This window comes from Malaclemys terrapin, chromosome 12 (genome assembly GCF_027887155.1).
Source record: "Malaclemys terrapin pileata isolate rMalTer1 chromosome 12, rMalTer1.hap1, whole genome shotgun sequence".
Taxonomy (NCBI): Eukaryota; Metazoa; Chordata; order Testudines; family Emydidae; genus Malaclemys; species Malaclemys terrapin.
Window position 1 is genome coordinate 4,502,678 of NC_071516.1, and position 27,895 is coordinate 4,530,572.

The following is a 27,895-nucleotide window of genomic DNA, read 5'->3' on the forward strand; positions in this document are numbered from 1 at the left end:
GGACCTTCAGAATCACTGATCAACCCTTAACCCAGCTCAACTAGATCTGAACTGATAAAGTCAAAGAAACGAGCTTGGCTCCGGGATCTCATCCTCCTTTTAAACCAACCTGAAATGGTTGTAGGCTCATGTCTCATATATACAGGTACACAGGCGGAATGAAATGGAGGAGGAGGAAAAGAACATCTGATTAGCCACCACCTAGTATTAATAAAGGGGGCTGGTGCTTCGTGGGTGAGATAGCACCCTATCCAGAGGGATCAATGCATGGATTCCCTTGCCAGCCTGAATGATGGTAAATATTTTCCTTTGAATGGCGGGTTTCCTATAAAGTCCAGTCACCCCTACCCATCCAAAAATCTCCACCAAGCATCCCACAACCCGAGCAAGCCAGGAGCTTTCCAGCAATGTCTAAAGGCATCGGGGCCATCTCCCTCCGAACCCCTGCTCCCAACTCTGTTTTCAGAACAATGTAGCTATTACAACATGCTATTCCGTGGCCTGGCCCAGAGGCGATAGACAGGTATTTCTAGCTTGGCTTTTGAGATGCACCTCTAGGATGGCCACAGCTTCCCTGCCTCAGTTTCCTTTGGAGAATAAGCGGAATAAAGATGTCAAGAGCTTGACTTGCACCCGAGATCAGCTTAATTCCCTCAGTTTGGGCGAAAGCCCTGTTCATCTGCAACGTTCCCAGCTATTGGATTTTTTGGTAAGGTCTCCACAAATCCTACTGAAATGGGCCCTTGCTTGCCACCCATTGCTCTAACCCAGATCCTGGGTTTCTTGCCTCTCCATGTACAGAGCTATTCTGGGTTAGAAAACATAACAAAATGTGTCAAACCCGCTGAGCACGGAGGCCTGAAGAGGAAATCAAAATGCAAGAGGGAGCCTTGCAACGGTGTTGTGTGTGTCATGCCTTATTGTGAAGGAAAAACCTATGAACACCCACAAAACCTGACGAGTGTCAGTTTTATTGGGGATTAAACACAGATCAGATTAAAACGTGATCAGTTGAGTTTCTGGAAGGAATTTCCCTAAGGTGATACGAAATGGACTGATCTCGCCTACAGCTTGTGAAACGTCAGGGTTGGATTTTGAAAAGCACCCAGCAATCATCGAACCTTGCTCCTGGTGAGGTTAATGGTTAAAAAAAAGAAAAAAAAAAGGGGGATGCAAAAAACCCACAGAATGCTTCGGCAAATCTCTCCCTCGGTGTATTTGGGATCAACTCCAGAGAGGCCATTCACTGTGGTGCCCTTTGCGAGGTCAGTCGTGGTTTCCTGTGTATGTCTGACCAGAACTCAGCCTACTAGCCATTCGGCATCTTGTCTGGGACTTACATCTAAGGTCCCATTCCCACAACCTCTATATGCATAATACTTCCGTTAACTTTGGGGGGAGTTATGTTTGTGTAAGAGCTCAGAGTCCAGTGACAATCATTCCAGCTCTCTAGTTATGTGCTGACTTTTCCTTCTGATCTGCTCTGAAGTTGGCGATATAAAGGTCCCTAATGGAGGGGAAGGTGAATGAGCAGAACCTTTTGTCCAGTGCTCGTGTGGCAGAAGCAGGCTTTCTTTGGCAAAACCGAAATTCCAACATAAAACCACTGCTTCCTTTTGCAATGTTTGGATGTTCTTTTTTGCACCTCTTGTACCTGGGTAGCCAGGAGCCCAAAGACAGAGCTAACAGATCACAGACATCAGAGTTGGAAAAGATCCATTAGCTCATTCTCAGGTCCAGTGCTTGGAGCAGAACCCAAAGGAGGCGGGTAGGTATAGGGGCTGTATACCACCTTTGTGCTCCCCTGATCCTTGGGGCTGATTTGGTTCCCAGCACAATTTAGAGCAGCCACAAGTTTGCTCTAACTTGCACCAGCTTGTAAGAGCTGTCCAAAAACTGCTATACTGGTAGGCATTGTTGGAACGCCCTCCTTTAGCTGAAGATGAGAGGGGGCAAGTTAGGGCTGGCACAGAGATGTGTAAAGCCAACTCTCTGCCAGCCAGGAATTTCCCCCATGTTAGGGGAATCGTCAGCTGCCATTTTATGGAAGCTTTACAGACTCTTTGCAACACTAGTACAGCACAAAGAAGCTAGAGTAGGGGTTAGGACCTGTCCTAGTGAATTCATCCCATTGCCACGGTGGGAGGTAAGCCAGATCTGCACCAGCCTAAATCTGGAGTAAATCTCATAGACTGAAAGGGAACTGGAGTTACTTCAGATTTGTGCCAACGTAAATGAGATCAGCATTTGGTCCCGTTTCCAGATAGAAGAGGTATTAGAGAGTAAACGGATACTGTATTTTACCTTTTACCTTGGCCAAAAGAACATGCCTCTGAAATACTTTCAGGTTATTTTATATTGAAACTCTCATTCTACATCTAAGCCCTGATCTTAATTTGGGGTGCATCTGACGTTATTTTAATCCCCACCTATGTTAAACTTAATCCCCCAGCCTGGAAGTGCTATTCGCTCCAAGCAGATCCCCTTCCTGCAGCAGAGTAAAGTGCTAAAGTAACAACCACAGGAAGCTAACGACAACACCAGACACTAGGACTGGTGTATCCAGCACTGACATGGAGGGGCACAATTTCAAAAGTGGCCTACAAAACGGTGCACCTATGGATGTATGCAGACTGAGTACCTGTGCATCTAGTCAGTCATCCGTGCAGTGCATTTACCTCATTTGAATGCACAAATGGATGCTCCCACCAGTTCACCAATACTGTGGGGGCCAAATTCTGAAAATGCGGTCCTTCCTTATTTCATACCCTGTCGATTGTTTTCTAGGGATACCTACATATGGGGAGGGCTGTGCTGGATGGAAAGAAATAGGCTCAATTTTTCAGCTGGCCTCCACAAACTCCAGTTGTCTATTTAACTAGCTGCAATTGTGCAAGCAAATGGAGATTTGCATGTGCAAATGGAGATTTGAATGCGCAAATCTGGTAGTAAGACGTCTGCTCGGGTGCCTGTTGAAAACGTGAGCCATGGACGATAATATTTTCTTAAATAAAGATTTATTATGCAGTTATTACACCTCTATCCGGATATAATGCCAAAAAATCTTACCGCATTATAGGTGAAACCGCGTTATAGCGAACTTGCTTTGCTCCGCCGGAGTGCACAGCCCCGCCCCCCGGAGCGCTGCTTTACCGCGTTATATCCGAATCCGTGTTATATCGGGGTAGAGGTGTATTTTTCAGGTGATTAAAAAAAGTCCTTTGAATGTTTCCCCCACTTAAAGTCTGCTCCTGCAGTTCATCAAACTCTTGGGCCGAATTCCTGCTCACAGCCACTCAGGACTTACACGAGTGAAACTGACCGGTATCTGCCTCCTTTGCACTGCAAAGAAATTAGCCATTTTCCTTTAAACCCCTGAGAGTTGTGCAATTCCAGCAAAGAATGAAAAGGGCTCGAAAGGAGCCGGGTCTGGGTGGCTTTTCTGACTATCCCAGAAAAACGGTGAATTTCATGACTTTAAAAGAAGCGTCACAACTGAAGACAATGCAAGTTACTGCAATGAAGGTGCTATGATAACAAGCAATGCGGATGATGACTGCCCCGCTCCCTGCCATGTCCAGGGAAGAAGTGAACTTGACTCGACGCCTCTCGGGCCTCAGATACTGAACTTTATTCTTTTCCATGATGTGCTAAGAAAATAACTCCCTCTCTCTCTGTGCTTCCCATTCTGCTGCTGTAATTGCTCCCGGCTGGAAAGTGTAACTGGCTGCTGGGTTCAGAGAGGGCTGCATACCGGTTTGAATCCTTAACCGAGTTCTGCTGGTTCCTTACCATATTGAGTCAAGATGGCTTTTGCTCTGCCTTGCTACCATTTTTCTGCTGCTGAAGATAGCAAGAACCAAACCAAACCCCTGGATCCAAACACACCCCAGCTTTGGGGATGTCTGGCGTTGAGCCTTACATTTTGGGCTCGTATCTAGCTTTTTACATCCCTCCGCATTTCTCACTCACCTAAGCCCATTTTTGAGTATCCAAGGTTGGGGTTTCTCATCTGAGAAGCCTAAAGGAGAAATGACCCAGCAAGAAAGAACAGGTTTGCAGGCTGTCCCTAAAGGCACTATTCCCCACTATGATCAGAAACGCTTCCTGGGGGGGGCATGTATTGGCTTAGCCTGTGTTGGGGGAGGAATTGTCAGGTGGCCCCGCTGCTGTTTAACGAGAATTCACGATTGCTCTCGAGGCTGGCTATAGAACTGGCCTTCCCAGGAGGGGGAGCCATTGCACATCCTCACGTCCACGAGTGACTGAAAGCAAACGGCTCAAACAGCCTTTCAGCATCTTATCATCAAGACTAGAGAGAATGTGGAGGGAAGCACGTGTCATGGACATCAGCACCACCTGTCTGACGCCAGGCTGGGTTATTTGGCCAGCTCCCTGGTGAAGACTGGTGGGGGGGGTGGGGAGGGACGGCGCCAGGAAATAAACAACACGTCCCTACCCCTTCCTCGCATTCTGGCTAGAGGTTCCCCACCATCACCCCATCCCCATGCCCCAGTTCGGCTCATTCTCCTTCTGAGCAATAGCCACAATGCTTAGCCTGACCCACGCAGATGCACACCCGGCTAACGGCACTGCCCGGAGCTGTGACGGCATTTGGATTTCATAGCCTGAAAGAGACCGGCACTTAGGGCAGGTCCCTGACCCAGCCTAGGGGAAGGAGGGCCTTGAAACAGACTTGGGTGGAGAGCGGCGGCTGCTGACTGGAAGCCCAGCTCTGAAGGCAGCGCTGTCTCCAGCCAGTCAGCGCCGTGAAATCTGCTCTCCCCTGCTACAGCCAGATTTCAGTGAGGGAGACCAGCTTTCATGGTCGGTGACGTGTTTTACATGGCCGGGAATTTGGTAGGGCCCTACTCGGGTAGGGATTCAGGTATTAGGATTTTAGTACCTGAATCCGATGGGACGTCTCAAAGAGCCCTAGCCGTTCCCACTCTAAAGTACCATGCCACGCTCACTGTGCTGTTATAACACCTGTGCTGTTATAAATAGGCATGATTCCAGAGGGCAGATAATGGGGGGAGGCCTGATGGCTCAGACTCTCAAAGATATTTAGGCACCGAGCTCCCATTGAAACCAAAGTTTCTAAGAAGTGGTTTTTTCCCCCCCAGCTTCCATGCTGGCTGAGGACAGGATCTAACATCCATTAACTTCAATGGAACTGGATCGGACTCTAATATATCAGGGCCATGAAGGCAGTACATATGCCAGCGTTGCCCTGTGCATCCAGGACAGATACAGCAATCCTGGAAGCGAGGTCCAGCTGATGATCTAGCAGAACCAAGCAGAAAAGCAGTTAAAACCCTGATGAGTGTAAGTGACGCCACTGTTTCTGTTGATACATGGCCAACCATGATTGGCTGCAAGAGGAATAATATAGTCCAGAGTCATTGCTAACCCTGAGTCACTCCATGAATGACCCTCCCTTTGAAATCAATGGGGCCCCCCTCGCTGCAGAACAAGCCCCCATATGTTTCCTTTTTCATGAGAATTGACTTTTAATGAGTGGAACCTGGACATGATTTTCCGCATCCCAGTAAAGCCAATGGCAGTGCTCCCATCGGCTTCAACAGAAGCAGGATGGGATCCAGATTTATATACTCGCTCCATGTTTACAGTATGTTCTTCCAGCTACTTTCTGAACTTCTTCCAACAATAAAACACTTCCTCGCTCAGAATGAAACCAAGATGGTGGAGGGACCAATGCAGACTTCAGCCCTGGGGAAAAAACACCCCCAGCAAGAACAATAAACCAACCCTCTCGCAACCAACTTTAAAAACTTTCTGCTCAATTAAAGGCTCAACGAGATTTAAATCCAAAACTCGAACCCTGATGGAAAACCTTACCACCAGAGAGTCCAGTATTTATGACAATAAAGAGTATAATAAGGGTATAAAATATGGTACCACTAGTCACAACTAGCAACTGGAAATTTCACAGATGGCAAAGACACATACACCAGGATGGTAAATATCAAAATTCACATAATCTATTGCAGTCAGTGAATCTCTGAAAAAACAGCAGTGATAAAAGCTACAGTCAGAACTCCTATTATAACTAGCTCTTTTCATCTGTAGATCTCAAAGCACTTTACAAAAGGAGTCAGTACCATCATCCCCCTTTAACAGACGGGGAAACTGAGGCACAGAGCAGGGACATAACTGGCCCAAGTGCCACCCAGCAGCAAAGCCAGGCCTAGAGCTCCAGCTCTCCCAAGTCTCAGTTCAGTGCACTACCCACTTGGCCACACTGACTCTCAGAATTAGAATATCCTCCTCTCCTGGCCAAGTTTTATAGTTAGCCTAACAGGGTCTCCACTCCCTTCCCTGCAATGCAACTGCCAATGACACAGGGCTAGATCCTCAGCGGGGGTAAATCAGTGCAGCTCCTTTGAAGCTAATGGAGGTAGGTCCATGTACACCAGCTGAGGTTCTGGCCCTCAGTGTTATAACTGATTTTTCCTGTTTTCTGGCTGCTCCTGGACTGACTGATCTATGGCAAGGTTCTGAAGCCAACTACCAGCAGATGGGCAAGACACAAAGGGCGGCAGCATCTAACTGGGAAAATGCACCCCCAATACAGTTTGTGGGCATCAGCTGACTCCCGCTCAGAGGAGAGATGGGAGCTCTTTAATCAAGGCCCTGGGAGCGGGAAGGAGGGGAGAGGAGAGAGGACCCCCAAAGAACTCCGAACTGAACTGTGGTTCAGATCTTCAGCCAGCATATACTGACATTGACTTCAATGGCGCTCCAGGCATTGACATCAGTTGAGGATCTGGACCTTTGTTTGGGCTATTTCCAGTTCCTGACCTCTCTGTCTAGAACTCTTTCCATGAACTAATCATAGCTACAGAACAGGTACAAGCTGTCATTCCCCTGGCTCGTGAAGATAAAGGTCACAGTGACACCCTGCCGCCGTTTCTTCTGCATGGAAACTGCACATGAAATATAGAAATGACTGATAAATAGAAAGGACACAACCCTCCTCTCCTCCCCCCCAACCCCCCCGAGCTCTGCGATAAGCGTTTCAGCCTTTGATTATTACCAAGTCGTGAGGTAAAGATAATACTTTAAAAACGGCTTTTGCAGTTAACACGCGGGTTTTAACAGAAGCAGCAAAGGAGCAAAACCAGTCGAAAGGCACGTCACAAAGGTTTATGTGGCAAGATTCAGTGAGTAGGAGTTGCCTGCGTCTCTCAGAGGGCAGAATCTGGGCTAAAATGTCAATTTCAAAAGCTTCCTGGTTTTAAATAGATGTGCTGCAAAGCTGCGGTATCTGGAGAAGTGGCCAACGCCCTGCTGGCATTGCTACCAACCTGGAGCTAACCGAACCTGGAGCTGCAGGCAGCACCTTGGATCATAGGGGGTTGCTGATCTCAAAGGGTCTGATGTCATTTGCACTAACAGCCCCTTTTTACACTGCCAGCGTGGGGTAAAGGGGCCTTGGTGGTAATGAGCATCAAGGCCAAAATTGCCATCCAAATGTTGGGGGGGGGATAGCTCAGTGGTTTGAGCATTGGCCTGCTAAACCCAGGGTTGTGAGTTCAATCCTTGAGGGGGGCCATTTAGGGAACTGGGGTAAAAATCTGTCTGGGGATTGGTCCTGCTTTGAGCAGGGGGTTGGACTAGATGATCTCCTGAGGTCCCTTCCAACCCTGAGATTCTATTCTATGTTTTACTCCCACAGGGAGACAATGTGGACTTGGAGGCAAACTTTTCAAACAATGTGGCTTAGGTCATGCGTGCGCTGGTGCGTGCACACAAAATCTATCTACCACTGGGAAACCACGAGTTCATACACATGCACAGGTAATTGCACACACCAGCAGCCGTTTGTGGACACAGTCACCCAGTTTGGATAGGCAAATGCACAGATTACCGGCTCCATATGTGTATCAAAGTGCCGTAAAACAGAAACACACACACAAAACAATCTGAAACGAGCAACACCCAAACAAACCCACTCTGCACACAGTGGACGCCATTACGCGCACATTCCCCATATGAGGGATCTGGTAGTAACCCTGGTATCTAACTGTACATAGAATAAGTGCTACTGCGATCTTCCTGGCGTAGATCAGTGCAGCTGTTCACAACAACGGAACTACACCGATTTCCATCAGCTGAGGATCTCTACCTCTCTATTTAATAGGTTTGACTGCAGTGCTACGGAGAATGTTTTTCTTCTGGTTGTTTCTGAACTACCACCCCCACACTGACCTGAGCTCCCACTGGAGATTCCAGTCTGGCACGTCTTTAGTTAGGAAAAGCTCCCCTCGCAGTCGATTGGCGTAGTGCTTGCCGAGCAGGAACAGATCAGACCTTGATGAGACACAGAGTCCGGTGTGTAATACTCACACAGCCCCACATGCACGCAGAAGGGCCAGATGTTTTCTAACAGTCACTGAAGCTACCAATAGCAACTATAAAATGACTTAGGAATATATTTCCTGGCTTTTGGCTACCAGCAAGGAGCTAATTGCATTTGCAACGTTTGGGCCCCAATCCCTGGATCCGGCCAAGCTTTGCTCAGCGTAGGAACTGAGGCAGGGGATCTGCTAGGGGGACTATGCTGGACTCTACCACCCAGAGATTCCCCCATATCCGGGCAATCCCAAGTTGCCCAGTTAGGGCAGTTTTATGGTCCCTTTGCCAGGTCAGAGCAGTGCAAAAGGGCTGTCGCGGGGGCCAGCACATGGCCTTTGGTCTTCAGCCACCAGTGACATTGGTACCCGGATACTAAGGCATTAGACATGCCCAAGATGGACAGATGGAGATTTCACTGGTTGGGCAGTCCAAGCATGGTGGCCAGGCACTGGCACCGCACTTAGGTCCCTGAGAACTGAGTAGGGCAGGGAACATAAGCCTCACGTTGCTCTACAGAAAGCTCCCATGCACTGAATGACACTGCCGGGCTCTGGAGGAAATTCTCTCCAGCCCTCCTTGGCCAGAGCTGGAGAGCTGAACATTGGAAGAGAGAGAGAGAGAGCGAGAGTCAGCACCGAACAGAAATGGAAAGTGAAAGAAGGGAACGAACTACTATGAAAAATATGTCACTGACCATTAAACGATCAGTCAGATCAGAGGCCTCGTGCTTGGCTATCCTTGCGTCCGGGGGAAGGGCAGTCTTGGGAATTCTTGGCCATCGGGCTTCAGTTCATTACCAAGAATCTAGAAAGTGGGAAACTAGGAGTATATGTGGAACCCTGGCAGGACTATCAGACACGGGTGTGACGAACACATAGAGCAAACTGTGGGGAACAGCAGCGATAGCAGAAATGAGCTCCAGAGATGCCAAGCTTTGCTTCCGGAGAGAGAAAAGGAATGGAAAAGCTTGAGACCGGGGCAGTACGAAAAATGTTAACATGGCTGCCACGTTGGGCCAGTTGGTCTTTTTCTTCTCCAGAAATTTCTGATATTCTTCTCCCCAGTGTATTGATGACTCTGGAGGTTACATGTCCCAGTGTGCAAATGAGTGCCCAACTTGCATGCACAATGGCTGCTGCTGCAGGTGCAATCATGGAAACTGTGTGCACAAGTAGCCCATCAGGTGAATTTGCACGTGCAGATACCCACTGTGTGCACACAATTGCAGTAATAGTGCATGCAAATTAGACATGCAGGTGCACACACCTAACACATTTGAAACTCTGCACTGAATCTTGCGCTCACATTCATTTTACTGATGTGCATTTCGGGCTGTTTCCTTTGCTCTGCAGCTGTTTGTGCTGTGAAAACAGAAAGGATGAAGGGCAATGAAAAGCTATTTTTAAAGGCAAGTCTCAACACTGGCTGCTCTGCTGAGAAGAATAGAGCTGCAGCTGCTTAGGCATTCTGCAAGTTGGAGCGAGGCCTGGGAAATTATTCCTAAACTGCATTCCTCTTGGGAAGCAGAATTTAAAAGGAAGGGAATCGAGGACGTCAGCAATCTGTTTACTATACACCTTCCCCACTGGTGGGCTGAAGACACACCACTGCTCTGTAGCCTTTTCATTCTCTACAGCCACAGCCTTCCCACACCTGGGACAGGAAATATTTGGGACTCTCCTTTCCTTTCTCATGACTAGTGGTGAAACTGCAGCATAATAAAGAGAAGGGCAAATGAAAGTGTCCTGGCTTGGGAAGGCAGATTAATAAGATTTTTTTTAAAGGGTGGGCAGATGGTGCCTCAAGTGGTTGGATCAGGCAGCCCGAATGTAACCCATGAGATTTTTGGATAGAGATGATGGAGGTCAAAGGCCACCGACTGTGATCTACGCAGCTGTGACCAGGAATGAAATGAACTAGAGGCTGTCTTGCTATTCTTCCATACACGGGGTAACCCCAGAATTCCGCTCTAGTTGGTCCTAGATATGAACTAACACACACACCAGTATCAACATTGGCGGGACATTTAACATTGCTGAGTGCTCAGAACTGGGTTCACACCACAGAACCTCACAGAGTCGGAGCACCGGGTCCTCCAGACCCCAATCTTTGCACACATCCCACTTGCTTGCAGCTAGCCTGTAAGGCTCACGAGGAAGGCAATGCTCACGCGTGCACCATGGATTTGGGCTTCACATGAAACCCTCTTTGTGCAGCTCTAATGTAAGCGCTTCAGGACGGGGTCCTATGTGCTTTGCACATGACAAGTGCAATGGGGCTCCGATCAGGGCAAGGGCTGTGCCTTCCTATACGTCTGGTGCAGAGGGGCCCTGATCCTGATTGGGCTCCTGATCCAGACGGAGGCATCTGGTGGCTACTGTAAAACAAATACTATTTAACGGCCGCATGGAAACTAGCCCCGGTGTGTGGGTACAAACTGACCCATGCACTCCGCTGTGCTGCATAACGGATGGGTTTTCTAGTACCGATCAACAGGCTGCTTCTCAGACGGGCTGGGCAGCTGCAGGTCCCAGTAACTGCCATGCGATCAGCAACCCTGAAAAGCAGGCCGCTGGTGGGGCAGATTTGTGGAAAAGGTGAATAGGAAAGACGCCCTCCCAACCGGGATCCTGAATGCGCTGTAGTCTCTTCCGAGGGGTCTGTTATTGCCTGGCCTGCACCCAGGTGTGCAGCAGGCGGATGGGGGTGGGGAGCTTTTCTCGCCCTCAGCTGTGTGGTCTCCAGGAGTTGCACACAGAACTGCAGGCCTTGAGCTCAGGGAAGGGACTTAAACACGGTTACCTACCTTTCATGACTGTTGTTCTTTGAGAGGTGTTGCTCATGTCCATTCCATTCTCAGTGTGTGCGCACTCATGTGCACGGTTGTCAGAATTTTTTGCCGTAGCGGTAGCTGTAGGGCAGGCTGTGGCGCCCTCTGGAGGGCTGCGCTCATGTGCCGGTATATGAGGCACTGCCGGCCCTATGACCTCTCAGTTCCTTCTTGCCGGCAACTCCGACAGAGGGGCAGGAGGGCAGGTATTGGAATGGGCATGAGCAACACATCTCGAAGAACACCAGTTACGAAAGGCAGATAACCATTTCTTCTTTTTCGAGTGCTTTCTCGTGTCGATTCCATTCTAGGTGACTCACAAGCCGTATCCATGAAGGCTTGGAGTTCACAGTCGTGCAGCTTGCAATACTGCTCTGCCGAAGCCAGCATCATCCCAGGCTTGCTGGGTCAGTGCGTAATGGGACGTGAACGTGTGGCTGGACGACCAGGTAGTGGCCCTGCAGATATCTTGAGTCGGCACCTGGGCCAGGAAGGCTGCCGACGAGGCTTGCACCCTGGTTGAACGGGCAGGTACAATGGCTGACGGTGGCACTTTCACCTGTTCATAGCAAAACCTGATGCAGGCAGTGATTCAAGATGAGATTCTTGGAATGGACACAGGAAGCCCTTTCATCCTGTCTGCCACCGCGACGAAGAGCTGCATCGATTTACATAATGGCTTAGTCTGTTCTATGGAGAAAGCCAGCGCCCTCCTGACGTCCAGCGAGTGTAATCTCACTCCTCATCTGATTTAGGAGGTTTCGGGAAGAAGACTGCCTGGTATGAAACTACTGTAAAAACTATAGACCAAGTAGGTACTAGGAAAAACCACTGTCCACTTGCGAGGCAAGAGGAAGGCGCTCTGACCCACCGCCATGGCAGCAAGAAGGAAGGGAGAGAGCGTAGGGCTGGCAGCACCTCATATACCAGCGCATGAGCACGGCACTCCAGGGGCTGGCCCTATGGATACCGCTAAGGCAAAAAATGCTGACAACTGTGCCCCTGGGTGCGCACACACCTAGAATGGAATCGATATGAGCAAGCACTCGAAGAAGAAAGACTGTTCTCACCTTTTACCCCTCGGGGTGCCCCAAAGGGCCGTCCCAGGACTCCACCCCGAACTGGCCAGCTACATGGGGTAGAGAGAGCTGTGTAGTACTGATAAACATCACCTCCAACAGGTCCATTCTGCCTTCGGATGTCCCCCTGCTCTGCCCTTACTGAGATGCTATCAACTCCTGTCTGATTCAAGCCATCTCTATGCACGTTTGAACTCTCAAATCCCGGCCCATGTGCTAACCTCTGGGGAGGCAACTGGTGCTCCATGGGGAGCTGAACTGGAGACGCACAGAGCGCAGGGAAGCCGCTCAACCACTTCAGTTAAGGGAGAAGTTCCACTATCAACACAGACTCGTGCCACTTTTCAAGCCCCCAGCCACAGAGGACAAGGCCCGGGATCGAGCACACAAGCACACAGCTGTCTCCCAGCAGCGTGAACCTGGCCCACTGCTGTTCACACACAAAGCAGCATCAGACAACGTGCCACCAGCAGGACTGAACCACAAACTGGTTGCCACTGAGTGGAATCCATCCCTTTTGGGACTTGAACCGAGGAACGCGACATCTAAAAGCAGCAGCAGCTGCTCTACCATTTGAGCTTAAGGAGAACCCCCGCATCAGCTGTCACTGAGACTAGTGCTGAGATACGTTTTCAGGCCTTAGCTGGGTGACACTCACACAGCTGGGGTGGATGTATGTCAGCAGATACTGCGCAATCAGAAATGGGCCAGAAGCCAAAACTTAGATCCAAACAGCCCCCAAACTTTTGGAAAGCTCCCAATTGGAACCCAGCTCTAAATTTCCCTCTTTAACTCTCTCTCTAACAGACCAAATGGAACCCCCAGATCCAAGTACTCCCAGATACAGAAGTCTTGGAGACCTGGCTTCAGATCCAGATTCTGTGGCTCAGGCCCATTTCAGACACGCCCATGTAATAGATACAAACAACTGCAATGCCCCCTGTCTGATCACAACCCATTTCACACTTGAGAAAGGCCTCAGGAGAGAATGTACTGGACCATATGAGAGGAGCCCCCTAGTCAGTGGCTATCCAGAAGATTCCAGTTTGAATTGCACAGAGCTGTGCGAGACCCCTGAAGTGGCGCTGGCACGTCCCCTCGTGTTGAGAGTATCTGACAAAGCTGCTTTTGTTTGTAAATCTGGGACGTCACAAAACTGAAGTGTCCTCCTGCAATTCTATTCATGAAGAACGTGCGACGGTCACTGAAAATAAAGGTCAGGGTGTTTCCAGTGCTAAGGAGCCAGTCCTGCCTCCTCTTCCGCGTGCAAAGGGAAGCCCAGCCGCTGGAACCCCACACATGCTGCACAGCCCAGATCGGTGAGGTCTCCTTGGAGAGCAGGACACGGTGGATTTGGAGCTAGGCACCGTTAGCCTTGAGTAGCTGCTCTGGTGCCATGAGAAGAGGACTCCTCCTTGCAGAGTCCCCGGCGCCTGGCCCATTTACTTGGGGTGAGGGGAAGATTTTGGGCCTAGGGGCTCAGTTCTTTAAAGGAGGTAGCTGTGGGTGCCCCAGCAAAAGCACGTGTACTGAAGCGTGCACAAGACATGCAGTCGTGCTGTGTGACAGCCAATGTGCACAATCAGACCTGCAGAGCTTGAGGGTGCAGCAAGTGTGCTTTGGGACCCACGTTTTTCAAGGCCTGGGCCTACACAATACCAATTGCGTTTCAGTGTAATCTTGCTATTTGTACTGTACATGCCACGATGCAGCAGGGGTTCTCCTCGCCTCTTTTCCCAGCCTTTCCTCTGTTCCTTTCAGCCATGCTTTCTGCTGTGTCAGGATCCTTATCTGAACATCTAAACATCTTCCAGCTGGTGTTAATCTGTAACTATTCAAACAGTTCTCACTGAGATCATGAAATCAAGCTTCTAAAGTCGATTTAGGCTCCGAGATAAAGTGACCCGATTTCTCAAAAGTGCTGAGCGTCCAGCAGCGTTCCCTGACGTCAACGGGAGCTGGGTGCTCAGCACGACTGAGAAATCAGGTCACTTGATTTAGGAGCCTACGTACAGATTTAGGAGCATGACTGGACGTGCTGTTTTTGAAAATCCGAGGCCCCGTTACTTCTCACATCCCTTCTCGCGCTGCGTTCCGTTCCTGCGAGGGAACGGCAGAATGCTTCTGCTGCTCTAGGGCCTTTTAGCAAGTGGCAATATTAGCCTGGAACAATGGCAGGATGGCCCCTCCCTGGAGCATCGGCGGGATACAGCTTAACAGTGTTTCGCCACCCTGGGAATAATAACCCTCAATGCAAATGGCTTTCTGGTAATTACTGCTTTGATGACTCCATTTGAAACAGGCAGCCCTACCGTTGAGCTCTGTCTGGCTAGAATATCACCAAAATGACTGCAAAATTGCACCTGGTCGTCTTTTTCCTACTTTCTTTGCAATGCACTGGAAAGTTGCGAGGAAAGTTAGCTCCAGTTTATCCTGTTGCAAAGGCTAGGAAGTCGCTGGCCTTTTGGCTACTAAGAAGCATCCTCTTCCTCTGGGGGATAAGGTCTGTACTTTGCGCTACTGACAACAAGATAAACAACAGAACAGATGACGCCCAAAAGGCAAACAGGACCAGATGTGCTGTCTAATTAAATTTGTTCACTAATTGCTTTAAAATGCGGCCTAGCAGTATTCCGTAAACAATGGCCAAATGCAAGGGAGGGATTTTATCCCGAGCAATCTTTAGACCACAGTTTTCAGGGGCAAGTAGTGGAGGCTTTAGCCACACTTCCTTAGTGCTACCAGGGGAAATGCACACGTTTTACTTCAGCTGTCAGGATATATGGTGGGCACTTAAGCAAGGATTCCCCAGAGGAGTTGACTTGACATCAGGAGTAGACAGCTCTATCTCTGAGGCAGTAATAATGTGTCACTGGAGAAGGACATTAATTATTACTGAATGGCTCTTCAGAGCATGAAAAAAATACTAAGAATTGAGGGGATGGAGGACAGGCTGTGAAATGCAGTGAAGCAAAGTGAAGGTCAAGGTCTTAATTGACTAAATAAGCAGAATTTCTTCCCCCTGAACGTAACCTTCCAAAATTCCCAATTTGGAACAAATGAGGGAAAAGCTCCTTGGGTTTTGTTCCACCGGCAAGTGAAAAACATGTTACAAAAATGCTCTGGTAAGCCTCCTTGTGATATGAACTGCAGCGAGCCCCATGTATTTATCAAGGAGCGAGGTAGCCTGGTTTTTGTCTAGAAGCCGATGGACTTTGGTCTGGGGAAGTTTCTCCTCCAGCCCAGAGCGAGGTGTTCTAAGAATTTCAGCTCAGAGAAATACGAACGCAAAACAAGTGCGGTTGTTTAAAAGGGACTCCCAGGAATGACAAATTGGGAAGATGAACTGAGGTCAGTATGAGTTTCAGGGGATCAGAGGCTGCTCCCCTGGGCCACGGCATGTTCCTCCCAAAGGGAGGGCGCTAAGAACAAGTCAAGAGAGGAGTGCATCCATCAAGCCACGGAGGTGTGACTATAAAGCATGACCTGTGATTGTCACTTGGTGCCAATGCAGTGCACCAAATTCAGGCTGGAGAGATCTCATTGACCTAGCGAAGAGAACTGGGTGACTAATTCATAGAACACTTGGATGAATTTTGCCTCTTTCTCTGTCCGTGAACATCTTGCAATGTTCTCAGATGGATTCATTATCGGAAGTTCTTCACCCTCTGAGGTCTTTGCGAGTATTCAATATTCAAAAGTGGAGTGGACTGGATTGGACAGATAGGTCACGTGGTTTGTTTCTGACCCCTGATTGAATGAGCCTCACTCTTAGAATCAGCTGTCCGGGGTGATGGCTCATCATCACGAATTTGAAAGTCTCTTTCTGCCAACCCTCCACAGCGTTTGCTCTTGTAGTGAACATTCCTGCCAGCAGAAAGCGAGCACAGAAAGGGGGAATTCAAAGAAATGTCCATGCAGATTTTCTGCAGCAGTCACCCAGCTCTGTTGCTAACGGGCTATTTGTACCAATAGCTCAGTATCAATTTGATACAATATTTGATATTGATGTACATTTTTAAAAAAAGTCTGGAAAAGTTCTCTCCAAATCCAGAGGGTTTTTCTCCCCATCAATCTGGCAATGGAGCTCAGATAATTTTGCAACTGCCCAGCCTTCAGTTAAAAAAATAAAACAAATTCCCCCCCTCCCCCAATAAAAAACTCTTCCTTGGGACTGGTTTCATTAAGCCTGATTTCCAAAGGTGCTGAGAACCTGCTGCTCCAGTGGACTTTCGCTGGAGTCACAAGTGACAGTCATGATCTTTTTCTCATGCCCCACAGGCATGTTTCTGGCCTCGCTGAGCATTCTTTGCTGCTTGTGAACGACAACAGCCAAAACAGACAAACTCCTTGTGCTACGGCGAACGCACCGCTACGTATGGTCACCACACCTGCTTACCCTGACGGCGGAGAAGAAACCACGCCCGATACACTGGCCAGGCCATGAAACCAACAGACCATGGGTTAAACGCTCGGACCCACGACATCTTTTGAAATCGACAGGCGGGCTTCCGAGCTACAGCACGAGCATCATTCATAGAAACCAAGTGGACTAACTGTGGGTACCACGGGGCACCAGCTTGCCTTACAAACCCAAAATCTTTCCTAAGGGCGCTATGGTTTGGATTCTGGCTATAACCATGTTCTGCATCTGGCTTCGGGACTGGCATTTTCTAAGCCTCACCAGCCACTGCAACGGGTAGGCGAAGCCTAGTCACTGGAGACACCTCTTCAACTCCGCCCTTAGGTCATCGCAACTAACAAGCCACAGGCTGTTGCACCGTTTGTACAGACGGTGTCTAAAAGATCATTTTCCTCCCTCCCCTGCCCCACCCAAAAAGAAACCACTCAGGTTCCTATGCTGGCACGGTAATCCGACAAGCAATCCCAAATAAAAAGCCTTTACGCCCCACCTCTATTGCACTTTCCTCTTGCTCAAGCATCACCAGTTCAGCGCACAGAATTTGAAGGGAACGGTCAGCAGGGGGATCCCCGCTTTGCAGAGGTTTGGCTGCATTACGTGACCCGTCAGTGGAAGAGCTGTGCAGCCCGTGTGTATGCACAAGTGCACACGCGTGTGTGTGGAGGGGAGTCGAGGGGTACGGGCGTGTGCACGGGGGTGACGGATGGAGGGTCGCAGTCTTTTCTTTTTTTCCAGTGTGAAACAAGGTCCATGATTTTAAAGTGGTTTTTTGTTGTTGTTTTTTTAAAAAAAAACAAACGGATGAGCAGGGGGCGGGGGAGAGAAAACCGGGAGGGGCCCCACCCCGTTACCCTGGCCTGTAAACTAATCCTCAGAGAGTCTCTGAACCCCTTATTTCTCAGGCATCTTACTGGCTCCCCCTTTCCTGTTGGTGGGTAGCTTGGTGCCTCTCTCTCTCCCTTCGGGGCTGCAGTTGGATCCTTCCCAGGGCTCTGTGGCTTTCTTATGATTAGTCTTTGCTGCCGAGCTCTCTTTGCCTTTCGGAGACATTTCTGGGGGCCTTTCCTTGGGTTTCCTCCCCCTTTTCTTTCCAGTTGTGCTTTTCTTTTTCTCCTCCTGGCTGGAGGAAATCTGGTCCCTGTTCTTTTTCTTCCGGGCCGCCTCTGAAGAGGTTCGGAACCAGTTCTGTGTCCAAAGGGAAAAAGAACAGGACTGGGAGTTAGTCGCCCTCCCAGGCCAGGGAGCACCGTCCCAGCCACGGCATTTACACCTCCCCCCGTCCTTGTTATAAAAACCCGTATTTTCCCTCCTGGCCTCACTCTCACCAGGGAAAACTCCCGAACTCCATACACATCCAGGAAACCCCCTAGATTTCCCTCTCCGACCTCTGAAATCCCCCTTATTCCACCCTCCTGCCCCTGTTCCCCTAGTTTTAACTTGCCAATGGGTCCTGTGCAATGATGCAGTACATCTCTTGCCACAGCCTGAATGCTTCTCTTAGCATCTGTCCACAGAGGCACTGACATGTAATGATGGAAGCGGGGGGAGGGGAAGCAGGAACGGGGGGAATCTTTGGGGAAGCTTAAGTTTTGCAAATGCCACAAATTAGTTTTGGATGCTCCTGACTCCCAGCCCGGTGCCTACCCACTAGACTACACTGCCTCTCATAACAGGGCCCTGAGCTGCAAACCTTTTCCTCCTATAGTTTATACCATTTTTCTATCTAAAGGGGAAAAAAAATCTGTGCTGTGTATTAAGGACAGAAGGAATAGTGCACTCTGTATGTGCTATTCAGGTGTGGATTGTATCTCTCTTCACTTTAAAATGTCTCTCTCCTCTTCTCCCCTTTCACCCCCTCCTCCCAGTTTCTCTCTATTTCCCCTCACCTCCCAGGCTCCGCTCCACTTCCCCCCCATGTTTTCAGGTCTCTCTCTTCCCTTTCTCTCAGTCTCCCATAAGCAAAACGGGAACCCAACAACCTTCAAATCAGAGTCAAGCTTTTCAGCCTGGGGGTGGGGTTGGAAACTGGGCTGAATGGGTTTGCCACTGCCCACCCTGAACACAAAGTTTGCAAAGTAAGGCCATAGGAGCGTCGTGTCTCCGGACGTGCCAGAGACTAGACCGGGTGCTCTGGGGCTTCAGAGGAAGGTCCAACAGGTGGGACAAGGAGGGTTGGCCAAAAAAGCTCACCTCCCGCCTCTGCCTAAACCAGGGGTGGGCAAACTTTTTGGCCCGAGGGCCACATCAGCGTTGTGAAACTGTATGGAGGGCCAGGTAGGGAAGGCTGTGCCTCCCCAAACAGCCTGGCCCCCGCCCCCTATCCGCCCCCTCCCACTTCCCGCCCCCCTCAGAACCCATCCAACCCTCCCTCTCTTTGTCCCCTAACCACCACCCCCCGGGACCCCACCCCCTATCCAACCCCCCCTGCTCCCTGTGCCCTGACTGCCCCTGGGAACCTCCTGCCCCTTATTCAACCCCCCGCCCCCTTACCATGCTGCTCAGAGCAGCAGAAGCTCGCAGCCCCGCCACAGCCAGCCACACCACCCGCGCTGCCCGGGAGGAGCAGCGGGCCAGAGCGCTGGTGGTGCGGTGAGGTGAGGCTGTGGGGGAGGGGCTGGGGGCTGGCCTCCCTGGCCGGGAGCTCAGGGGCCGGGCAGGACGGTCCCGCGGGCTGGATGTGGCCCACGGGCCATAGTTTGCCCACTTCTGGCCTAAACACTGCTAGCTCCAATGGGAGCTTCTAGTGGACACAGCTGAACCGTAGCAGGAAACAGCCTCAACCATGCTCCGAAGCCCCATTGCACCCTGCCCAGTTCCTTACCTCTGAGTGAGCCTTGAGGATATGGTACTTGACTCCACTTTCTGAGCTAAACTCCTTCTGGCAGAGAAGGCACCGGTACTTCCCAACAGAGTGGTCTCCCTGAAAGGCAGAGAACATCCTCCTGTATTCCAAAGTAGGTTCAAAATGTGCGCTGCAGGAGAGAATACAGCCTCCCTCTCTCCTCACAACCCAGAAGTCCCTTGAAAATCTCTAGGCATTCTCTGTAGAAAATGGCCTGTTGCTTGGGCCCATGATGATGGGTCCAGGGCCACTTGAAGGCCACAAATGCCCCCTCAGCATCCAGAGCTCAAAGACTTTGTCTTCAAGGTAAATGCGTAGATGTATTCCTAAAATACTGCATCCATGGTTATGTGGACACCCCAGTGCGCCTGGAGCTGTAGTCCAGGAATTTACCATGTAATTCAGCCCCTTATCTGTTACAGTGAGGGGGCTCCTTCTCCTCAGAAGGATCCAAAAGGAAGAGAAGCTTCCTTTGCTACAAATGGTGGACAAATTCTGGGCTTGTGTGCAGATGCATGCACATTCGCATATCTGACTTGTGTGGGCAATTACTGCAACCATGGTAACGCTGCAAACATTATCATGCTCAATTAGACACCTGTGCATGCAATTACCCACACAACATGCGCAAAGCAGGTGCACAGATGCACACATGTATCTGAAAACTTGGACCTACTCCCTAGAACATCCATGAAAAACATCAGGGAACATGATGTGTAAGACTTATTCCCTGGGGAAGCAAAGAAGAGCGAGGAGCTTCCACTCAGAAACAGAGAGGCATGTTTTCCTCCACAATGGTGTGGATTTTAATTGCCCGAAAGCCAGGAAATTCAAAGCTGCAGTTCCCATGGCAACTGTAATTGTACCTGTGTATCAAGGCATAAAAGTAACCCCTTCTACAATAATACAAAACACCACATATGCACCCCAAGGGGAATGAATGATGGTTTCTGTGGAAGCGAAAATGGGAATTTCCTGGTGTTTGTGCATTTAAAATCTCGACTGTAATATTACTTTAACAGACTTTTTTTTTCATTTAACATCGCTAGCTACACAATTTCTTTACTGTCAGCAAATTCAGTGATCATTAAGAACATCTACTGGGAGTGAAACTTCTAATTTATGATCAATGGGTCTTTCCTAATTTTGCCTTTATACTCTTCAACAGGCCACTAAATTGCTGGATTTTCGTTATGAGAGTCCTTGTGAAAATGAATGAGTTTTCGACTCTGCCTCGGTCCACCGGCACAGAGGAGATAATGCGTTCTTTATTGACCAGGGAATTATATATTAGGCCCTCTGGGCGATGTATGGGCTCTGTGGGAATTTCTTCATAATTGGGTTCATGTTGTAAATTTTATGGCAGACAGGTCTTTCATTTCCTAGCTGTGTCTGCACACAGGCAGGCCGGGCCAGCCCAGACTCCCACTTCACACATAATCCAGAAACGATCATGCAAAATCACAGATCATTGATCCCTATTGACCCCAGTGCAATGATTCTGCGTCAGTTTGACCCTTCTTAATGATCAATAAATATATTCTAAACACTCCACTGCGATTTCATGGAAAATATAATTCAGTCCAGCTCCTTAGGTTTCTTAAGAATTACTGGATGGTGTCTGCCAGACACCCCACTACCCACCCCACTGATTAGTAGAGAGGAGTATTGTAGGTTTAAATCCTGCTGTCTTTTTTCCAGCAAAACTCCCTCTGAAGTCACTGCTAGAGTAAGAGCTGAGACCCTGTTCCTCACACTAATGATGACTTGTGTGTTATGAGTTCTACAGCAGCCATGGGGCGTAGTATCCTCCAACAACGTTCCTCCATTGTATTCTCCAACTAACCTCCAAAGCTGTCCTATGGCCACGAGTCTGTGTGTGGGAGCCACATGTCCCCTGCTCTGCCTGTCCCACATTGGACTCCAAACTACATCTCCACACAGTGGTAGAGGACATCTGCAGGCTGATTGCGCAGGAATTCCCCATGCTCTCCCCATGCCATGGGACTGCACTGAGTCTATGTCCTTCCTTGCACAAGTTGGAGAGCAGGGACGACATGAGTCAGGACGACATGATTTGATCTGTAGTCTGGATGCTAGAGGCAAGCCTGTAGATTGCTGCTAGCACAGACGACATCAGGTATCGGCAACCTTTGGCATGCGGCTCGCCAGGGTTTGTTTACCTGCTGCAGCCACAGGTTTGGCCGATCGCGGCTCCCACTGGCCGCGGTTCGCCGCTCCAGGGGGCTGCAGGAAGCGGCGCAGGCCAAGGGATGTGCTGGCCACCGCTTCCCGCAGCCCCCATTGGCCTGGAGCAGCGAACCGTGGCCAGTGGGAGCCGTGATCGGCCGAACCTGTGGATGCAGCAGGTAAACAAACCGGCCCAGCCCCACCAGGGTGCTTACCCTGGCGAGCCGCGTGCCAAAGGTTGCCGATCCCTGGTCTACATGTTGCAGAATAAGGCACATGAATTTGTGCATTTAGAAAAATACATGGGCAGTTGCTCGGCTGATTTGTGAGTGCAGTTCCCACAGCTGTGCACTCAAGTGACCAGTTAGGGATGTCAGAGATCATTTGTGCATTTGTTTCCTCTGTACCGCCATGGTAATTCCATCTACAATTAAGGGGGCAACTGCCTGCATAGTTTTTGCAAATGCAGGCCTGCGTGGTCTGGAGTCCCTTGGCTTTGCTGTGAAGGGGCCTCTTTTTCTGGCAAGCAGGTGATTTTGCAATCCATCCAAACAACAGTTACCATCTCCTGCATAGGCTGTTTTATTTTGTGAAAACTCTGCTTTTTGTGCAGGATTTCTGCCTATGATTTTCTAAACTCTCTCATTAGTGTTCTAGTTAAAGGTAGTGGGGAGAGGGCTGTGAACGTTTTCAATAATCAGCAGGTAGGGGGACCAGACAGCAAATGTGAAAAATCGTGACGGGGGGCGGGGGGTAATAGGAGCCTATATAAGAAAAAGACCCAAAAATCAGGTCTGTCTCTATAAAATTGGGACATCTGGTCACCCTATCAGCAGGTAAGAATTTGACCCATAGGAACTGAAGAGTTGCCTTCTGGAACCTACTACATTCAATGTGATTTAGAGCTGGAAGGATTTCCGGAGATAAAAGTTTTACAAGTTCTTTCTTGGTTCCAATTCAACGGTTCTGCACTGAGTCGCCCTCCCTTGCATGGGCCAATGTTCCTGGAGTTAATTTAAACTGGAAGCACTATTCCTGTGTCTATCGGGTGTAACAGCCCTCACGCTCCACTACAGTGGAGGGCATGTACTTGGCTAGATAGATAATGTGACTATGTGGCCATTTCCCTGCCCTTGGTTCTACTCTTCACGTGACACACCGTATTTTCTAGGTTGGGATTTCCGAAGTGGGTGAGTGAAGTTAGGTGCCCACGTCAATAGGAGTTAGGTGTCTAATTCCGTTAGCACCTTCCTCTTTGGCACTGAACGACGGGTTATTTTGTATTTCCTGTACTGTGTGTTAAGCATCAGAACCCTGCTAGATGGTTAGGGTGAGAATCACTCCGGCTAAGGAGAAGCCTAAGCAAGGATGCCAGAGGCACTTAAGCCCCGTGCTTGACAAACTAGACAGCATGTTAAGGCATGTCTCTCTACTCCCTGCTGACCATAAGGGTGGGGTCCGTACCTGCCTGAATAAGGTGGCATGGCAGATAGCACTGAGCGTACGCTGTATCAGGCTCGATACATGGCAGATACACAGCAGAGTTTCCCATCTCCAGGGGTGTGTGGCAGGGCTGTGTTCTGTCACCACGGCTGTTCGGCATCGGCACTGACTGGTTGATGGATAAGCCTGTGATGGCAGCTGTCACTGAACTGAACCCGGTTCTGCTTTGAGATCTGCAGTATGCCAACGACATTGTCTTGTTGGCTCAGTTTGGTGAATTGCTGCAGCTGAGGGCCGGTCTACTAGGGCAAGAAGCAACACACGCTGGTCTGGTTATTAATCCAGGTAAGTGCCAGGCCACTACCATCAAGCAGCGTCCAACTCCAGATTGCAACCCGCTCAGTATTAACCTGTGCGGACGGTGTATCGAGCTGGTGGCAGCTGTCAAATACTTGGGCAGCCTCGAAGGCGGTGCTGGAAGATGCTCAAAGGATGCGGATGTGCTTCCAGCAGCAGCAGCTGCTGCCGGGTTTCAGGTCCTCCGGCAGCCTCTGCGGGGGCGTCGCGACGTCCCATTTGCTACCCAGCCGCCGCGCTACAGAACGCAGTGACACCAGCTCAGTTGCAGCGAAGTGAAACGTGGGCGCGGAGGGAAGCTTAAGAACACCAGATTGATGTCTTCAATTCTCGTCCACTTTGTCAGCTGCTTCAGTGGCAGGACAAGATCCGAAAGGTGAACTCAGCAACTGCCTCCATCAGCACTGGCTTGGTTTCTGCAGCTCGCCTGGTATGGGCGTATGATTAAAATAGAAAACCAACCAATTCCAAGGCGTGCGCACCAAGGGATGCTGCTACGTGGCCAGTGATCACACAGGCGTCCAAAGCTTTGGTGGCATGACAAGATGGCTAGAGATGGATACAAACTGAATATACAACCCGACCGCCTTACGTCCCTTGCCAGAGATTGAGCTGGGTGGCGCTCAATCTCCAAGGAGGCCACGCCCCTTTGGGACGTGCCATGATGACGATGACGTAGTATCAGGCTAGGGGAGGGATCGTGACTGCAGGAATTCAGTGGCCAGGCAGGAATGCCTGGGGCAAGCGGCAGACCCGACCCTGCGCTGCGGCTGTGAGTCCATCCCCGAGGCGGGAGTAGGCTATGCCGGTCCCACACTCTGTCCCAACTCAGGTGGTGGATTTTGGCTCCTCATCCCCAGCACACTTGGATGAAAGGGTTAATGAATCGACTGCTGCCATCTCTGGGCAGTGGGTAAGGTTCAGGGGACTTGGGACGTGAGACGTGGAGCTTTTTACTTCCTGTTCCAATCCGCCGGAGGCTGGGAGCAAGCGAAAGCGGCCAGCATCACCAGGCAGCCTGTGTGAAAGGGGCTGGTGCTCTCCATCCAGCTCACAGATGGCAGGTGACAATACAGGAACTTGTAATCCCCCTGCACTGATCCTGGACAAGGACTGTGGGCCCGTCCGGGGTTCAGGGAGTGCCTGGCCTCCTGCTGGACCACTGCACAGGATGACTTTCACCCAGCCAGCTCTACTTGGCAACCAAGGCCCCTGATTTCAGTCAGCATGAGGCAGGCACGTCTCTCCTCACCCCTAGAGGTGACTCCTCGAGGGCTGTGTTAAAGCGAGTGCATGGGGCAGCCTTGGAAAGTTTCCATTAGCACGGCTTGTGTGGGAGCTGAGCAGAAGGTTCGGGCTCTCAGTGGCATCAACCTTTCCCAAGGACCCAATGCAATAAATCGTTTTTAAAAAACCCTCTGAAATGCTTTCTATTCGGGGCACCTGGCCCATTTCCCCCTAATGAGCGGGAGGAGAATGAGAGAGAAGACCGCCCGCCCTAAACAGTGATGGCGGCAGAACGGCAGAAAGCCTAGATCCCTTTACCTTGTTGCAGTTAGTCAGGTGGGCTTTCAGGCCAGAAACGCTGGAGTAGATGGCTTCACAGCTCTGCAGAAAGAAACAAAGAGGCAGAGAGGTCTAGCAACTTGCTTCCCGTCTTTCTATATTTCATGGACTGCAGCCCACCGTACCCAGGAGGCTGTCTTTGATTGCCAGCCCTGGATAATCAGCAGGAGGTTAATTTTCTGTGTGAGGCACAGGGATCGAGCCACACGTTTCCTATTAGTGCTAATGGGAGTCATGTGGCTGCATTCCTCTGCACCAGGGCTGAAAAATGTATCCCTAAATGTCTCTGTGAAAAATGTACCTTTTCTAGCGGTTAGGAGGCCCCGCTGAGCGCCCCGAGTTCTTACAGCCGCAGCAGAAGATCCAGACAGAGAGGCTAATTACCAGGCAGTAGCATAACCAGTTTCTGAGCAGCGTCTTTTCAAAGTGCATGGAGATGACATTCATTAGCTAACACGTCTCACCCTGCTAACATCCTGGCTTTAAAATTCCCATTAGCAAGGCTTCGTTCCGGATTATAAATCAATGGCCCAGTGAGATGGGTGCAGTTCACATGCCGAGGAAAGACAGGCAAAGCCCGAGTTTCAGAAGAGGTTAGATGCAGAAGTGCACACCCAAAATGCACGCCCCTAATCCACAGGGAAAATGACCGTGGCTGTGCAGGCACAACTGGGTATGTTTGCGTGCAAACAGCTCATCTTTGCTCTTTGCACACTCAGTTACTTGAGTTGCACAATCAGTTACTATAGTCACATCTATCTAACAGAGTAAAAATCAGACCCTGACTTGCTTTAATAAGGGACAATCTAGGGAAATGTGGGTCCTGTACAAAAAGAGACTCCCTGGATCAAAACCTGCACGGCTTTATTTAGGCAAAGCTTCAAAAAGCAGCTCCCATAAACCAGAGCCAGCAATCTTTAAGAAGGTCCCTCTGAGCCGCTGTTTTAGCGCAACAAGCAGAGCTCTCCCCTTAGAACAATGAGCCCCAGATTCCCATTGCCACGCTCTCCCCTCTGGCTGGTAATTATGTCCATCAGTATTATAATGAGTACCCCAGGAGTGCACAGAGATTGGACGTGCTTCAAATAGTCATATGAATGGGCCAAAGCCTGAAGTCTTTACTCGGGCCATGCTCCATTAACTTCCCTGGGAGGGTTACCTAAGTACGGACTGAATAAAAACCTGAGAAGCATCTCAGTGTTCAGTTCCGGGAGAATTCCCTCCTTCTACTGACCATTCCAGCTGTGTGTTTTCTTTTGAAAAAATCACACCCGTGATATGTACAGAGAACCTCCTTACGTTATTGGGGCAGTTGATGTGTCCTTTCTCCTTCACTTCATTTTTCCAGGTTTCCAACAGCCTCGGATTTAACTTCGGAAGCCCCGGCCGGGTGTAATTTAGCTGCCAAACAATAGAACATTATTAGTAGAGCTGCGCGCACCAGCGCTCTGGGCCTTTGAATGGGCCCCCCCCCCGCCAAGAGGTGAATCAGGGTGAACAATGAGTTTGGAGGTTTCAGCCAAAGTCCTTCATAGCTATGTCAGCCTCCCCACGGAACACACTGAACGCAATCCAGCGTGAGAGTCGGTCTCTGCTCTGGAGTGGCCAGGGACTGGGAATGAAAGCGAGGCTGGTTAAGGCATATGACAGAGTAGCGTGGGAGAATTGCCTACACTACAACTGGTGCCAGCCAGTACTATTTGAAGCAGCTGTTTTCTGAAGACAGAAACGTAGCTGTCCTGGAGTCTGATCTCCCATTGACTTCAGTGGGGGCAGTACTGGGCCCAACATTTCCACTCTTTGTGCTAAAGATGCCCCTATAGCATTGCTGCACTTCCTAACCAATTAACAAACAACACTCTATTGTTGGCAGAGGGGGTGATGTCTAACTTTCAACAGCCTATCTGGCTTCCATCCACTGATTCACAGGACTTGTCCATTAAACAATGAAAGACTCTGTGTTTCTGTCTGCTCTCTTTTTTGGCTTGGCCTCTCATTCCAAGTTCCCTCATTCCAAGTGGCCTCTCATTTTCATTTTAATTACAGCTTTGTTAGTAACTTTGGGGCTTAATGTAAGGGACCAGACCTTCAAATGGATCTCACTGTAGACTCCATTTCTGTATGCGCAGCTCTGCACACACAATCACGTCCATGGGCAATTTCTGTGCTGTACTCTTGCATGTGCATCTGTTGGCTTAAGTTTTCAGGAAAATGTACACGCAACTGCATGCTTACTTTGCAGGCTGTGTTGTGGTAATTGCATGCATAAATGGTCATTTACATAGTCTAACTGGCTAGCTGCATATGCAGCGACTGCTGTTGCATTTGTGCATGCATTTTTGTGTGTGGAACTGCAGACAGTTTTCTGAGCATTTAGATTGATGGATTTGTATGTGTGAATTCTACCATCTGTGCTCAGAAGTGATAATGCATAAATTAACGGCGCTTGCAAAAGAACAGGACTTGTTTGGAAAGTGTTCCCCAAAGGAATTCAAGATCACATTTTCCAATAGAATTGGGAGTTGACAGTCTACATTTCTTTCCCATCTGTGACTTTTCTGAACATGCTGATTTTGCCTTCTTGCCTTCTTCTACCTGGGCTGGGGCGACATGCTTCCCTTCCGGCAATCGGCTCTGCTCTGAAACATGGCACTTGCTGAGAAAGGGGATGCCAGTGTCCTACCAAGTTCATATCACTTTAATCACCCAGAGGCCTGTCCTCAAACACAGGCCTTTCACTGCCAATCAAATGTCACCGAAAAATGAAAGAGCCACATCTCAGA

The 27,895-nt window shown here is 49.7% G+C and overlaps 1 protein-coding gene across 2 annotated transcripts in view; it reads right to left on the minus strand.

The window, feature by feature from the left end:
- Positions 1-11: 11 nt before the first annotated feature.
- Positions 12-27,895, minus strand: part of LOC128847106 (zinc finger protein 512B-like) — a 79,165-nt gene continuing 51,281 nt past the window's right edge. For both annotated transcript variants that reach the window (XM_054046443.1, XM_054046442.1), the window contains 4 exons: positions 26,412-26,513; positions 25,092-25,154; positions 19,536-19,634; positions 12-17,899 (listed from right to left, as the gene is read on the minus strand). In XM_054046443.1, the coding sequence (XP_053902418.1) occupies positions 17,606-17,899; positions 19,536-19,634; positions 25,092-25,154; positions 26,412-26,513 (558 nt within the window). In that variant the 3' untranslated portion in view covers positions 12-17,605. The remainder of the gene's footprint in view (positions 17,900-19,535; positions 19,635-25,091; positions 25,155-26,411; positions 26,514-27,895) is intronic.